General features: G+C 39.7%; 1 protein-coding gene across 4 annotated transcripts in view; it reads left to right on the forward strand.

Annotated features, from left to right (window-relative positions):
* Positions 1 to 16,409, forward strand: part of HMG20A (high mobility group 20A) — a 73,801-nt gene that overhangs the window by 20,960 nt on the left and 36,432 nt on the right. For 2 of the 4 annotated variants that reach the window (XM_024557467.4, XM_045192825.3), the window contains 2 exons: positions 7,258 to 7,321; positions 14,791 to 14,883. In XM_024557467.4, the coding sequence (XP_024413235.1) occupies positions 14,795 to 14,883 (89 nt within the window). In that variant the 5' untranslated portion in view covers positions 7,258 to 7,321; positions 14,791 to 14,794. The remainder of the gene's footprint in view (positions 1 to 7,257; positions 7,322 to 14,790; positions 14,884 to 16,409) is intronic. The other 2 variants (XM_024557466.4, XM_024557464.4) reach the window with 1 other exon arrangement.

The following is a 16,409-nucleotide window of genomic DNA, read 5'->3' on the forward strand; positions in this document are numbered from 1 at the left end:
CACCGATGCCAAAACAAAAGCCAGTGTACAGAGTTTCTGCTGCTTATTAAACCTTACTCTCATGTAAGCTTTACAGTCTGCCTGGGCCCTGGTAGCTGCTAGACCCACAGGGCCACGTGCTCCGCTCCGGAGAAAGCGAGAATGCAAACAGACGGATCGAGTGTAGGTCCACAAGCAGGAGAGAGAGAGAAAGAGAGCTGCTTTGTTTCCCTGAGATTATGTTAGCTTGGGTTTGAGATGGGCCAGGTGCTTTTCAAAAGAACCAATCAACTTCCTAAGCTTCTGCAGGCTTTTGATAGGCCCACCCCTTAGACTGATAGGCCTTTTCGGTCCAGCGCTGCCTTCTGTGACCCCAACAATCTGGTACCAGAGGGCAGAAGGGAGGAGTGTTAATTCCCTTGGCTGAGCAGTGCTATAATCCCCTGAGATGTAAAGCACTAGCTTCCTGGTGAAGCAAACGGGCTCGTGCTCCCCAGTTTATTAAACTCAATGTCTAATTACCTTTGCTCTTTTTTCTTTTTTAATATCTAGCTAGCTATCTCTGGTAACTGCTGTGAAACCCTGGTTGGATGGGGAGAGCCTCAGTCTTCTTGGCTGAAATAGAATTCCAGGAAATCCTTTATAAAGGCCAGCTCAGATGGCAGAAGCACAGTGCGGAGGCAGGTGGTTCGGTGCAGGCTTTTCCCTGGAGTGCAGTTTGCATGAGAGGACCCTGTGTAGAAATACCTGTCAGGCTCTGCTCTTTTAATATTGAGCTCAGTTAAGCCACCAGGAACCCTTCTTTACAGGTGTCTTCTTTCTCAGTGCCCAAACTGATGGGGTCTGGCCCCTGCTTGAGCAGTAGGATCTCCTCTCTTTTTGCCTCTAGTTTCAGTCGAGGCACGTTTGCCTCCTTCGGTCACACCAAGTATACAGTTGACCTTCGAACAACATAGGGGGATGGTGTATGTGCTGTGTACTATGTCCTTACAATAATGTCCGCTAAGCAAAATGTGATTAAGGAAATCACAAGAAAGACAACACATTTACAGTATTTACACACACACACACACACACCATATAAGTGGGCCTCTGCTGTTTAAACGCATGTTGTTCAAGGGTCAAGTTCACTCCTTTGTACTGGCCACTCACTCCTCACATGCATGCATAGTTCTCCCTTCATCATCTCAGGTCTCCTGAATGAAGCCTTTCCTGGCCTCTAAATAAAATTCCAGACATACTCTTTATGGCCTCTTTCCTTGCTTCTTTTTCCCTTCGTACTTATTACTAGGTAACATTTATTTTACTTATTTTACCTTTTTTTTTTTTTTTTTTTTTGTCCCAGTACACTAAGCTGTGAGGGCAGGGATTTTTGTCTGTTTTGGTCACTGAGGATCCCCAGTATATAGAAAGTTCCTAGAATGTTAGATACTCAATAAATACTTGTTGAATGAATGAATCTGTTTTCCTCCTGCTTGGTTCCTAACTACCAACATTTTTAAAGTCACCAATTGCCCTAGTTATAAAAACCTGGCTCTAGATTTTGGGAACAGAACTATGTTCTCTGCCCACCCCACACCAAAACACACACCTTTTTATGCCCTTCTCTTGAAGCAACCCTAAGTTTATACTATATCACCCCTGTTTTATCCTCACCTCCCCCAAAGTATAAGTACCCAATTATTCCCCAAATACCTATCCTTATCTTTCCCCCTCTCATCAGATCCTATGGAGAAAGAGTTCTTAACTGAATTTCACTTCTGGTGGGATTAGCCAGTGTTCTCACTCCCTCTGTAAAACGTGTGATTAATGACTACAGCCTGCTGAACGCTTTTGCAAAATGTTGATTACTCCTAGTAAGCATTTGTACTTGCACTCACTTCGGTTAAATTTATGTATATCAAATTAGTTGTATTCATTCCTAAACCTGTTTACATCCGGTGTATGTTATAACAACTCATGTAATTATATTGAATCTATTGTATATGCTAATTTTTTTAATTAACACACTTTTTAGATTAGTTTTAAGTTTAGAGCAAAATCAAGCACAAAGTACAGTGAGTTCCCATATGTCCCCTGTTTGTGCATGCACACTCTCCCCCACTGTCAACATCTCCCACCAGAGCAGTGCACTTCTTACAGTCCATAAGCCTACGTTGACACATCATTACCCAAAGTCATGGTTTACATTAGGATTTACTTTTGGTGTGCATTCTGTGGGGTTGTACAAATGCATGCCCTGGATCTACCATTCCAGTACCTTGCAGAATAGTTTCACTGCCCTGTAACTCCTCTTTGTTCTCCCTGTTCACCCCCACCTTCTCCCAAAACTCTGGCAGCGGCTCATCTTTTTACTGTCTCCATAGTTTTACCTTATCCAGGTTGTCCTATGTTTGGAATCATACAGTTTGTAGCCTTTTCACATTGGTTCCTTTCACTTAGTAATGTGCGTTTAGACAAGGCTCCTCCATGTCTTTTCATGGCCTGATAACTCATTTCTTCTAGCACTGAGTAATGTTCCATTGTCTGTATCTACTGAAGGATAGCTTGGTCGTGTCCAAATTTTGACATCAATAAAGCTACTACAGACATCATGTATAGGTTTCTGTGTGGACGTAAGTTTTCAACTCCTTTGGGTAAATACCAAGGAATGCAGTTGATGTTTAGAAAGTGAGCAGTTTCATAAGAAACTACCAGACAATCTTACATAGTGGCTGTGCCATTTTGCATTCATTTTCCCCAGACACGAATTGGAGAGTTCCTGTTGTTCCACATCCACACCAGCATTTGGTGTTACCAGTATTTTGGTATTTTATCCATTCTAATAGCTGTGAAGAGCTGTCTCATTGTTTTACTTTCCAGTTCACTAATGGCACATGATATTGAACATCATTTCATATGCTTACTTGCAATCTGTATATTTCCTTTGGTGAGGAGTCTGTTAAGGTCTTTTGCTCATTTTTTTAATTGGGTTATTCATTTTCTTATTGTCGAGTTTTAAGTTCTTTGTATATTTTGGATAGCAGGTTTTTTCATCAAATATGTCTTTTGCAAATACATAACAGTTTTTTCTTCATATATATCTTCTCATTCTCTTGACATTGACTTTCACAGAGCAAAAGTTTTCACTTTAATGAAGTCCAACTAATCAATTCTATCTTTCATGGACCATGCTTTTGGTGTTATAGCTAAAAAGGCATTGCCATGCCCAAGATAATGTAGATTTTCTCCAATGTTATCTTCTAGGAATTCTGCAGTTTTACATTTTACATTTAGTTCTATGAGCCATTTGGAGTTAATTATATGAAGAGTATAAGGCTATGTGTAGAGTCTGCTTGGTTTTGGTTGGTTTTTGCATGTGGGTGTTCAGATGCAGCACCATTTGTTGAAAAGACTGTCTTTACTTCATTGTATTACCTTTGCTCCTGTCAAAGATCTGTTGATTATGTTTATATGGGCTTATTTCTGGGCTCTGTATTCTGTTCTTTGTCTTTTTTTTTAACCTACTTGTCTTTTTTTTTTCACCAATATCACACTGTTTTGATTATTGCGACTAAACAGAAAGTATTGGGAGTGTCGGTCCTTCGATTGTGTTTTTCTCCTCCAATATTCAGTTGACTATTCTGGGTCTTTTGCCTCTGCATATAACCTTTACGATCAATTTATTGGTAACCACAAAACAACTTGCTGAGATTTTTAGTGGGATTGAGTTGAATCTACAGATGAAGCTTAGAACTGGCATTTTGACAATATTGACTCTTTCTATTCATGCACATGGCATATTTCTCCATTTATTTACTTCTTCCTTTGATGCCTTTCATCACATTTGTGTGGCTTTCTTATATAGATTTTATAAATATTTTGTTAGATTTCTACAGAAGTATTTTATTTTGGGAAGTGCTAATACAATTTCAAATTCCACCTGTTCATTGCTGATATATAGGAAAGCAGTTGATTTTTATATTTTAACCTTCTGTCCTACAACCTTGCTATACTCATAAGTTTCAGGGGGGTTTTTTGTTTGTTTCTTTTTTCAGTAGGGCTTTTAAAAATTGTATCTTGTCAATTTTTGGATTTTCTACATAGACAATCATGTTACTCTTGAACAAAGAGAGTTTTGCTTCTTCCTTCTTAATCTGCATACCTTTTAGTTCCTTTTTTTTCCCTTTGGTCCTATTTCATTAGTTGGGACTCCCACTATGATTTTGAAAAGCAGCGATAAGAGAGGACATCCTCGCCTTCTTCCTTCGGATCTTAGAGGGGAAGCTTTGAGTTTCTCAAAACATGAAGCATGGTACTAGCTGTAAGGTTTTTGTAGGTGTTCTTTATAAACTTGAAAAAGTTTTCTTCTGTTCCAAGTTTGCTGAGAGTTTTTATTTTGTATGGATGTTGGGTTTTGCCAAATGCTGCTTCTGCATCCATTGATATGCTTATGTGATTCTTCTTTATCCTGTTGATATGATGGATTCTCTTAATTAATTTTTTAATTTGAACCAGCCCTGCCTATCTGGAATAAATCTAACTGGGTCGTGGTATATAATTCTTTGTATACATTGTTGAATTCAATTTGCTAATAGTATTTTTTCGAGGCTTTTTACAACTATGTTCATGAGAGATATTAGCTCTAGTTTTCTTTGTGATGCCTTTGCCTCGTTTTGGTCTTAGGGTGATGCTTCATAGAATGAATTAGGAAGCGTTCTCTTTGCTTTTGTTCTCAGGAAGCGAATATAAAAGATTGGTATAATTTCTTCCTTACATATTTGGTGGAATTTACCAGTGAACCCATCTGACCCTGATGCTTCCTGTTTGGGAAGGTTATTAAAATTATCTGTTTTCTTGTGTGAAATTTGGCAGATTGCATCTTCCAAAGAATTCAGTTATTTTATCGTGGTTATCAAATTTGTAGCCAAGAGTTGTTCATAGTATTCCTTTGTTGTCCTTTTAGTGTCCAGGAGATCTTTAGTAATTTCCATTCTTTCAAATCTGATATTAGTAATTTGTGTCCTTTTTACTTTTAGACTGGCTAGAGACTTACTGATCTTTTCAAGGAACTAACATTTCGTTTTGTTGATTTTCTACTTTCAATCTCTGCTCTAGTTTTTATTTTTTAGCTTTTGCTTACTTTGGATTTAATTTACTCTTACTAGTTTCTCAAGGTGGAAACTTAGATTATTGATTGTAGATTTTTCTTCTTTTCTGATATATTTATTCATTGCTATAAATTTACCTGTAACTACTGCTTTTACTGTACCCCACAAATTTTCTTAAGTTGTATTTTAATTTTTTTTTAGTTCAAGATATCCTTTAATTTCTTTTGATTTCTTCTCTGATTCATGTATTATTTAAAAGTATATTGTTAACAAACAACAAATGCTGGAGAGGATGCAGAGAAAAGGGAATCCTAGTGCACTGTTGGTGGAAATGCAGACTGGGGCAGCCACTATGGAAAACAGTATGGAGTTTCAAAAAAATTAAAAATGGAACTGCCTTATGACCCAGCAGTTCCACTGCTGGGATTATACTCTAAGAATCTTGAAACACCAATCCAAAAGAACTTATGCACCCCGATGTTCATAGCACCCTGTTTACAATAGCCGCATGTTGAAAGCAGCCCGAGTGCCCATCAGTAGGTGAGTGCATTAGAAAACTGGTATGTTTACGTAGCGGAGTACCACACAGCAGAAAGAAAGAAGTCCTGTCGCTTGCAACAGCATGGATGGAACTGGAGACTGCTAATGCTAAGTGAAGTCAGCAAAAGATAAATACCATATAACCTCTCTTGTAACTGGAATCTGATGGAAAAAAAAATAAACTAACTTGACAAATGGAACCAGGGACATGGAACAGATTGACAGCTATGGGAGGGGAGGCAGGTGGGGTAGGATGGTGAAAGGAAAGGGGAGGGGACTAGTCACAGAACATGTATGGATGACTCATGGACATGGACAACGGAGAGGGGGTTGACTGTGGGCGAGAGGGGTGGGCTGGTGGAATAAAAGAAAAAATTGGGATAACTATAATAGAATAAACAATGTAAATAAATGAAGGAAGGAAGGGAGGGAGGGAAGGAGGGTATTGTTTAATCTGTAAGTATTTTGGGATTTTCCAGCCTCCTCTGTGTTACCTATTTGTAGTTTAATTTCATTGTGGTCTGAAAGCAGACATGGAATGATTTCTATTCTTTTAAATTTGTTAAGGCGTGTTCTGTGGCACAGAAATTGATGTATCTTGGTGATGTTCCATGGGAGCTTGGGAAAATGTGCAGTCTGCTGTTGGATGAAGTAGTCCTATAGATGTCAATTATGTCCAGTTGGTTTATGCTGCTATTGAGTTTAACCACGTGCTCACTGGTTGTCCACTTTCTGGACCTGTTCGTTTCTCACAGAGGGGTGGCCAAGTCTCCCACTGTAACAGTAGTTTTATCAGTTATTTTCTACTTCTGTGGTTTTGCCTCACGAACCTGGACACTCTGTTGTTAGACACGTGCACACAAAGGATCGCCATGTCTTTTGGTGTGTTCTCTGACATTGTGTAACAGCCCTCTCTCAGCTTCCCTTGCCCTGAAGTTTGCTCTTTCTGAAATTAATACAGCTACTCTCGCTTTCTTTCCGTTTATGTTGTATTATTGTCTGTCCATTCCTTTACTTTTAATCTATGTTTCTCTATATTTAATGTGGCTTTCTTAAAGAAATGTGGCTTTCTTATAGAAAGCATGTGGTTGAAACTTTTTTGATCCATTCTGACCATCTCTATCTTTTAATTGGTGTATTTGGACCATTGACATTTAAGATGACTATCGATGTAATTGGATTAAATCTACTATGTTTGTTGCTTTTTTTTTTTTTTTCTATTTTTGACTTCCACACTTTTTCTGCCTTTTTTGGGGAGAGGAGGTTAAGTGAGCATTTTATGTAATTACATTTTCTCTCCTGTCTTAGCATAGCAATTTTTTTTTTTACTTTTTTTAGTGGCTTGTTGCCCTAGAGTTTACAATATCATATTTACAACTAATTCATATCCACTTTCACATAACACTGCACTGCTTAATGGAATGTTGAAGTGCTTTATATTAGCAAAATATTCCTAATTCCTCCCTCTCATCCCTTATATCATTGCTGCCATTCATTTCACTTATACTAAGCTCCTGTGTATAAGCATACATAATAGTTGCTGCTATTACTTCGTGCAAACTTCTTTGAATTATGAATAAGAAAAAAGTTTTTATTTTACTTCAACTTTTCATGCTCTAATGCTCTTCCTTTTTTTTTTTTTATGTAGATCCAAGTTTCCAATCTATATCATTTCTCTTCTCTTTGAAGAACTTTTTAATACTTACTGCAAGGTAGGTCTACTGGAAATAAGCCTTCTCAATATTTGTTTATTTGTTTATCTGAGGAAATCTTTCTTTCCCCCCCTCACTTTTGTAACATAATTTCACAAGGTACAGAAATTAAGGTTCTTGGGTTTTTTCTCTGAACACTGTAAATATTTCACTCCACTCTCTTCTCGTTCACATGGTTTCTGAGGAGATGTCAGATATGTTTCTGACGTTTGCTCCTCGATAAGTGAGGTATTTCTTTGATCTGGCCTCCTTCAGTATTTTTTTCTTTATCATTGATTTTCTTCAGTTTAAATTTGATGTTCTTATGTGTAGTTTTGGTTGTTGATGGGGTTTTTTTGGTTTTGGGGATATTCTCAGTCATTATTACTTCAAATACTGCTCCTATCCCTTTCTCTCTGCTCCTGGTATTCTCATTACGTGTACCTTAGTTACATTCTTCATTAGATGTTCCACATTTTGGGGGTAAATATGGTCTTCCTTCTTCAGTCTTTTTTTTTCCTTTGGTTTTCACTTTTTAGAGATATCGTCATATTCTCAAGTTTAGAAAGTCTTTCCTCAAGTATGTCCTGTTTACTAATGAGCCTATAAAAGCATTCTTCATTTTTATTACAGTGTTTTTTATCTCCAGCATTTTTTAACTCATTTTTAGAATTTCCATATTTCTGCTTACATTATCTATATGTTCCTATATATTGTCTACTTTCTCCACTATCTTACTCTGCTTCTGACGCTTGTTCAGTCTCTTCAAACTGTGTTTTGCCTTTTAGCATGCCTTGTAATTTTTGTTGAAAAGTTGACGTGATGTACTGGGTGAAAGAAAAAGCAGTACCTAGGCTGTTCGTGATGTAATGGTAAAGTGTGGAGGAAGGAGAAGCATTCAGTAGTCCTATGATTAGGTCTGTCTTTTGGTGAGCCTGTGCCATGGACTGTGAACTTCAAGAGTGCTTCCCTTCTCACTTCCCCGCTTTAGGTTGGACAAGATGGCTCAAGGGGGCTGGAGCTGATTTCTGCCTAGCACTCCTAAAAAGTGTAGTAAGGATGGGGAAAATTTGGGTCTCTCATACTGTTGCTAAAGGGAAATGAAATGTTATAGGTACTTCGGAAAACAGTTTGGCATTCCTCAAAATGTTAAAAGACATGCAGTTACCATATGACCTTAACAATTCCATTCCAAGGTATTTGCACAAGAGAATAGAAAATATCTACATGCAAACTTGTACACAAATGCCCATAAGCAGCATTATTAAAAAATCCTGTAAGTGGAAAACAACCCAAGTTTATCAGCTGAATGAATAAACAAAATGTGGTATAGGCACAGAATGGAATTATTTTTCATTCATAAAAAGAAATGATTTCAAGCAGAGGCCCAAAGGACTGTCTTCCTATGATCTGTTGGTTGTTCTGGAAACTGAGCACAGAATGGCTGTTTTCACTGGGAAGAAACAACCCACAAAATAAAAAAAGAAGAAAGAAATGATGAAACCCTGATACTACAGTGTGATGAACCTTGAAAAGTTTGTGGTAACTGAAAGAAGCCAGACACAAAAGACTACATAGGATATGATTGCATTTATATGAAATGTCCAGAATAAGTATATTTATTAAGACAGAAAGCTGATTAGTGGTTACCTAGGTCTAGTGGGAAGAGTGAATGGGGAGTGACTGCTAATGGGTACTGAGTTTCTTTTTGGGGTGATGAAAGTGTTTAAAATCAATTGCAGTGTTGGTTATACAACCTTTTAAATATATGAAAGCTGCTGAATTGTGCACTTTAAAGGGGTGAATTTTATGGTATGTGAACTATGTTTTAAAAAATAAAGCAATTTGCCCTGGTCAGGTGTCTTCAGTTGGAGCATTGTCCTGTGTGCCAAAAGGTTGTAGGTTCAGTTCCCAGTCAGGGCACACACCTAGGTTGCCGTTTGACCTCAGTCAGAGCGCAGACGGGAGGCAACTGGGCGATCCTCGAAGTTTCTCTTCTTTCCCCCTCTAAAATCAATAAGCATGTGCTCTGGTGAGGATTTAAATAAATAAATAAAAATAAACCAATTTAGGATGGCATTTGGTGTGAGTCTGGGGAGTATGAAGAGATGAAGCTGAGTGGGAGGGTCTGGGTGAGTTGGGTTTCAGTTGTTTGGAAAAGTCCGACAGAGCTGATGTGACTGTTGGGAAATATCCTAAGAACATGTGGAATAACTGCAGAAAGCTTGGAGGGTCCTGTTGTGGTTGGACATAATAAACTTAGAGTAGCGCCCTTTGCTTGTGATTTTTCTCCAAAACCATCTTGAGCTAAAACTCAGGAGTTGATCTGCATCTGCAGCATAGAAGGATGGTAGTGCTGAGGAACTGCGAGTGTTGGCGACAGATCGGAACGTAGCCATGGAACGTAAGCTGGACAGAGAAGGGGAAATCGATGGTCAATGAATAGAGGTTTGTGTAGTTACAGGTCAGTTGTAGTAAAAGTACTTGAGAAAGCTGAAATAAAAGATAATGGTCAAAGATTTTTGAATTTGAGTTTTATATAGCTGAGTGACATGTAAAGAAACTGGGAGTTTTGCATAAGGGCTGTAACATGGAAAATGAGGGTACAATCCCACTTCTCAGCTCTGAGATGTATGATTGGGGAGGGAATATAGTGCATCTTTAAGTGAGATGACTTAATGAAGTGAGATTAGCATGTAAAGTAAGGAAAGGGCTCATGAAAAGAGCCAACCCCCAAAATCAGAAGTACAAATTATGCGTCCAGCACTGTCCAACATTGGGAATAACACAGTCCCCTTGTTGAGATCATTTCTTGTGTCAGGGAAGGGCACTAGAACAATAGGAACATTTCTTAGGCTCTGCCTAACTTTCTTTGTTCTGGCCCTATATCGACCAATGTTTTGATTATGATTTGGCGCCCCATATTACTACAGGGAGAGAATGTGTCGATTGGCAAATATATATCTTATGTGCTTAATATAATTCTCACTACAATTTTTAGGACCAAAGTGTAAGCCCCAAGGTAATACTATTTTTCCAGCCCTCCAGGTGCATGATATACCTATCTTTGTAAAACACCAGTGGAGAGTTAAACTTGTATATTGCCTTGCCTTTGTATATATTTCTCTTCTTTCCCCTTCCAGAGCAGCATTCATTACTTTTCATAAGTGCTTTGTACAAAATTTCAAAGTTCAGCGTGACCTCTGTACTGGGACATTATGAGACACAGATGCGCTGAAGGGCTTTTGGCAATCAGTGGCTTGGTAGCCATGATTCAGTTTGAATCACCCCTTCAAGGACCATATGAAAGCAGTCTCGCAGGATTCCAGTCATATTCTTGGGAATCATTTTATTTTCCAACGTATTAGACTAGTTGAGAGGCCTTTGGGTTTCACTGGGCCATTTCCTCATTTCCTCCTTTTGTTAGTCTTGGCCACTAACCTTCCACCCACTTTATTACTCATTGTTTAGAGACCTGACTACTCAGTAACACTAGAAAAAATACATCTGAAGCCATATGGATTGAGTAAAACTTAAGATAAAAAAAGAAAAAGGAAGAAATGTGTGTTCTCTGAACTTCCTTTGTTTATATGATCTGTTTAGATGTTAAGGTTTTATAGTCCAGCTGCCTCCTCGTATTTCAAAAATATGGCAGCTAGATATTTGAAGAAGGTTGTGTTGTCATAGTGAACAAAGAGACACTTCATTTGTCCCCTGCCAGATAACTCAGCTTCTTTTGAGGTGTGAGAGGGACACTACAAGCTTCAGATGCTGAATCTTGAGGTTCTTGAAATGCCATTTATTTCTGGGGAGATTTTTAGAAAGAAGCCAGTAAAACAAGTCTTTTTAAGGTTTGGGGGTATATACCTCGTTAGCTGAATGTTTGCTTATGGTATACAGTTCAGCTGTATGCCACTTAGTACGCTTGTGTCAGGATTATTCCAGAAAACATCTAGAATGTTAGAGCCCCCTGGAAACACCCCCTATTTTGAAGGAACTGAAGAGGGGTAGCAAGCATCCAAGCACATGGAGGGAACTTCAGCCTGTGGTGGAAGAGAAGATCCTCTCTGTGCCTCCCATGCTTTACCCACCCTAATGGACAGTCGATAAACAGATACATTTTTTCACATTAAGGTATTTATGGAACTTAGAAGTGAAAATGAGAATATAAGAATAAGAAATAATCAGTTTTGCAGTAATTATTCTATTGACTACTTAGATTATGGTATCGCTGTCATCTGTATTTTCCTCATTTCTACCTCAGTGGGATGAATCCTATCTCTGCATGAACTGCTGTGCTTTCCCTTTTTAAAAAATTATATTTTATTGATTATGCTGTTACAGTTGCTCCCCTCCACCCAGTGTCATCACTTCCTCAGGCAGGCCACCCACCATTGTTCATGTCCATGGGTCATGTGTTTTAAGTTCTTTGGCTACTCCATTTCCTATACTTTACTTTACATCCCCATGGCTATTCTGTAACTACCTATTTGCACTTTTTAATTCTCTCCCCTCTTCACCCATCCTCCTCCCCACTCCCCTCGGGCAACCATCTAACTAACTTTTCTCTTGAGGTTTTCAGAGTCTCTCTTTATCTTTAAACTTTGGCCTTTTAATTATGATGTGTCTTGGTGTGGGCCTCTTTGCTTCCATCATAATCGGGACTCTCTGTGCTTCCTGGACTTGCATGTCTGTTTCCTTCACCAAATTAGGGAAGTTTTCTTTCTCTATTTTTTTAGGCAGATTTCCACTTTCTTCCTCTTCCTCTTCCTCTTCTCCTTCTGGCACCCCTATGATGTGAATGTTGGACCTCTTGAAGTCTTCCCATAGGCTGTTTATACTCTCCTCACATTTTTGGATTCATTTTTCTTCTTGTTGTGCTGAGTGGTTGTTATTTGCTTCCTTATGTTCCAAATCATTGATTTGATTCTCAGCTTCATCCACTCTACTGTTGTTTCCCTGTAACAACTTCTTTATTTCAATTAGTGTGTCCTTTGTTTCTGAGTGGGTCTTTTTTATGCTGCTGAGGTCCCCACTAACTTCCTTGAGCATCCTTATACACAGTGGTTTGAACTCTGCATCTGATAGATTGCTCATCTCCATTTTGTTCAGTTCTTGTTCTGGAGTTTCGATCTGTTCTTTCACGTGGGCCATGTTTCTCTGTCTCCTCATTTTGGCAGCGTCCATGTGTTTGTTTCTGTGTATTAGGTAGAGCTGCTTTGACTGAGTGTCTTCTGGTGTGACCTGATGTAGTAGGTGTCCTGTAGGGTCCAGTGGCACAGCCTCCCCTATCACCCAAACTGGGTAATTGAGGTGTGCCCTTTGTGTGGGCTGAGTATACCCTCCTCTAGTAGTTGAGCCTTAGTTGCTGTTGGCAAATCAATGGGAGGGATTTACCCAGGCCAGTCAGCTGCTAGGACTGACTGTAACCACTTAACCAGCAGCCTCTGCTGTCAGTAGAGGATCAGCTGTGCAGGGGCAGGGTGGTGGCGCTCTGACGTGGTCTGTAGCTGTCCACTGGGTGCTCTGGCCCTGGGGTTTCCCTGGTGGTGCAGACCAAGGTCAGCCCCCATCTGTGTTTAGCCCCAGGCACCCTGCCTGAGCTGTATGTAGAGCAATCTGAGATGGCTGCTGCTTGTGCTGGGGTTGCAGATTCCCAGGCAAAGCCAAGCTGTCAATCTAATCTGGCTGCAGCTAGGGCTCACTGAAGCCAGCTGTTGCTTGTTTGATAGCATTTAGGAGCCAAGACCAGCAATTCTCATGGAAGATCAGCTTGAGTAGGGCAGAGCCTCTGAGGATCTCCAAGGCAGGTCAAACACTGTTAGCCAGGTTGATGGAGTCTCAGATATGGCACCAGCTTGCCAGCTCTGTGGGGAGAGGGTTTAGCAAAGGGACAATGGCCTCTGCTCCCCTTGATGCCAGACACTTCAGTTTCTCCTATCCTGGAGCTCAGAGGGAGTGAGTCTGAGTAGATGTGTGTGTGTGGGGGGGGTGTTCTTTAACAGGAACTATGTGGGGCTCCAGAGGTTTCTTCCACCAACTCTATCCCAGCTGGGTTTTGCTGCCAGAAGTTGTGGGCACTTATTTGCCTGGCACTAGAATCCTGGGGGACCTGGTGTGGGTCTGGTGTGGTCGTTCCTGAGATATTCCTCCGGAATTTTTATCCACATGGGTGGGTGCCAGCACGTCCGTGTCTGCACCCCTCCTGCCAGTCTTGATGGATGTGGGTTCCTTAATTCTGTACTTGTCAGACTTCCATTCAACTAGATTTCTGACGTTCCTGAGTGATGGTGGTTCTGTATTTTAGTTGTAATTTTGATGTGGTTGTGCGAAGAGTAGAGCCATGTCTGCCTATGCCTCCATCTTGACTGGCATTTCTGTGTGTTTTCCTTTCAGTTGTTGAGTTCGCTAGGTGTCCTTGGCAGCAGCACCTGCTGTAACAGCGGGGGCAGCTCCTGAGCGATCTCCTAATTTGCTTCTCAGTTTTCCCAGTTAATGGAGCACATTATTTCTTGAGCAGTTTGTAGTCCCACTTAAGTGACTGATGTTTGGGGTCAGTTTGAGTGTTTTGTTTAAATATCACTTTCACAATGAATGGAGGGCTGCTGCTTTTAGCAGTAGGAGGTAGAGCCCTGTATGGTAAGCAGTGAAGGGAAAACACCTTTCTTACAGTGATAGGCTAAATGCAGTTACTCTCTTTATCACTTCGTCCTTTTATCCTTTCAGTCTGATAACCTGAAATTCTAGTGATTGATTTGTTTTCTTTAGCTTAGTTTCCTGTATACAAGTGCATCTGTTTCTGCTATTGGTCGTCATAGTGATGGAAAGCATTTTCTGGCCTGAAAGTGTGGTTTCTTTAATTCTAAACCACATCAGTATGCCTTCCATCCTCCACTTCCCTTGCATCGTTTCCTTTTGGAGGGCTTAGTTTATCACCATTTAATCTAAGGACAATTCGCTGGGACTGAGAACTGGTAATGCTGTAATGACAATATTGTTCTTTATATAATAATACTCAAAGCCCTTACCATCTGAGCCTTTATCTGCTGATGAAGCCCTTTCAGTTTAATCCTTCTCAATAACCCTGTGGGTAAGTCAGCAATTTTGTCTCAGAAAATGAGATTGTATCTTAAAGACGTTGAATAACTTGCTCAGGTTTGCAATGCTGCTTAACAGTTTTTACAGGAAGTGAAGAATGCTTTTAAAGATATTCTGCATAAACGAAAAAGGAATTTTCCATACTATGTCTCAGTTGTAAAAAGAATCTTAGCTATTTTTAGTCTCTCCAGATGATTAAGATAGGGTTGAAACCCCATTCTTTAACCATAGAGTTTAAATTCATGTGTCCAAGTCAAGAAAATAAATATTCAGGTCATTTTCTATTGTGCTGCTGATGTGATAAAGTTAAGGAAGGCTGGCTTTTAAATTAGTGGAACTTGAACTAGCAGTAATTAAGCCATTAATTATTTTTTATTCGCTCTTCCTTTTAGAGAGATGGAAACTTTGATGACTAGCTCCACACTGCCTCCCCTTTTTGCAGACGAAGACGGCTCCAAGGAGAGTAGTGATCTGGCTACAGCCGGGTAAGCAACCGTTTTGGGGCATTGGGCCTCTGCCTAGGCTTCAGAGCAGAGCTTCTGAGAAAGTGTGGGTGCTAAAGAGGCACTTTTATGTCATAAGAACAGAAGGTAGGCTTTTGCATTTTGCAGAGGGAGTGAAAGCCATTGTAAACTGCTTGGTGACTGCATTCAGCCGTCTCTCGCAGTCCTCTAGCTCCCATGAACAACAGTATGTGGCTCTAACGAACATCGGCCACTCGAGGTTAAGAGAATTACATAGCCACCTTTAAGGAAATACCTACCACAGGGCTTGCTCTGGAAATGAAATGTATTTTCTGTTTGAATTGCCACACATACTAAAACAGTTTTTTCCCCAAAGGTTATATATTTTTTAAGATCAGATTTTTTTAAATGCGGTTCTTCAATATGCTTAGAAGCTTCAGCTCACGTCTATCTGTTCCTTTTTCTTCTCCTGCCTCCTATCTTTGCTATTTTTGGACAGATAAAGTAAAGGCATATAGAACAGGGCTACTAGCAATAGCTCTTCTTCCCATGAAAATATGTTACACTTGAATTTTTGTCTTTTGTGTTTAGAAGTTATTTGTTAGAGGAATAGGTAGATACACTTTGCCTACTCACACAATCAACAGAAGGACAACAACAAATTTAAAAAACAAAAATAACCAGAACTGCCAAAAAATCGAACTGTATGAAGTCTGACAACCAAGAAGTTAAAGAAGAAACATTCATTCAGACTGCACCACAACACAGTGACATGGGTTGCCCCACCCTGGCAAATACCTATGGCTCCACCTCTTACAGTGTAACAGCTGCACCAAGACAAATAAGGGCCAAATGAAAGAACTGATCAAAACCCAAAAAAAGAGCTTAGTGACAAGGAGATAGCCAACCTATCAGATGCAGAGTTCAAAACACTGGTAATCAGGATGCTCACAGAAATGGTTGAATATGGTTGCAAAATAGAGGAAAAAGTGAAGGATGTGAAAAGTAAAATAAAGAAAAAGATACAGGGAACCAACAGTGAAGAGAGGGAAACCAGGACTCAAATCAACGATTTGGACCAGAAGGAAGAAATAAACATTCAACCAGAACAGAATGAAGAAACAAGAATTCAAAAAAATGAGGAGAGGCTTAGGAACCTCCGGAACAACTTTAAACATTCCAACATCCGAATCATAGGGTTGCCAGAAGGAGAAGAGGAAGAGAAAAAAATGGAAAACTTTTTTAAAAAAATAATGCAGGAGAATTTCCCCAACCTGGCAAAGGAAATAGACTTCCAGGAAGTCCAGGAAACTCAGAGAGTCCCAAAGAAGTTAGATACCAGGAGAATCACACCAAGGCATATCATAATTACTTTACGCAAGATTAAAGATAAGGAGAGAATCTTACAAGCAGCAAGAGAAAAGGAGACAGTTACCTACAAAGGAGTTCTCATAAGGCTATCAGCTGATTTCTCAAAAGAAAGCTTACAGGCAAGAAGGGGCTGGAAAGAAGTATTCCAAGTCATGAAAGGCAAGGACCTACATCCA

Source organism: Desmodus rotundus, chromosome 7 (assembly GCF_022682495.2).
Source record: "Desmodus rotundus isolate HL8 chromosome 7, HLdesRot8A.1, whole genome shotgun sequence".
NCBI lineage: Eukaryota > Metazoa > Chordata > Mammalia > Chiroptera > Phyllostomidae > Desmodus > Desmodus rotundus.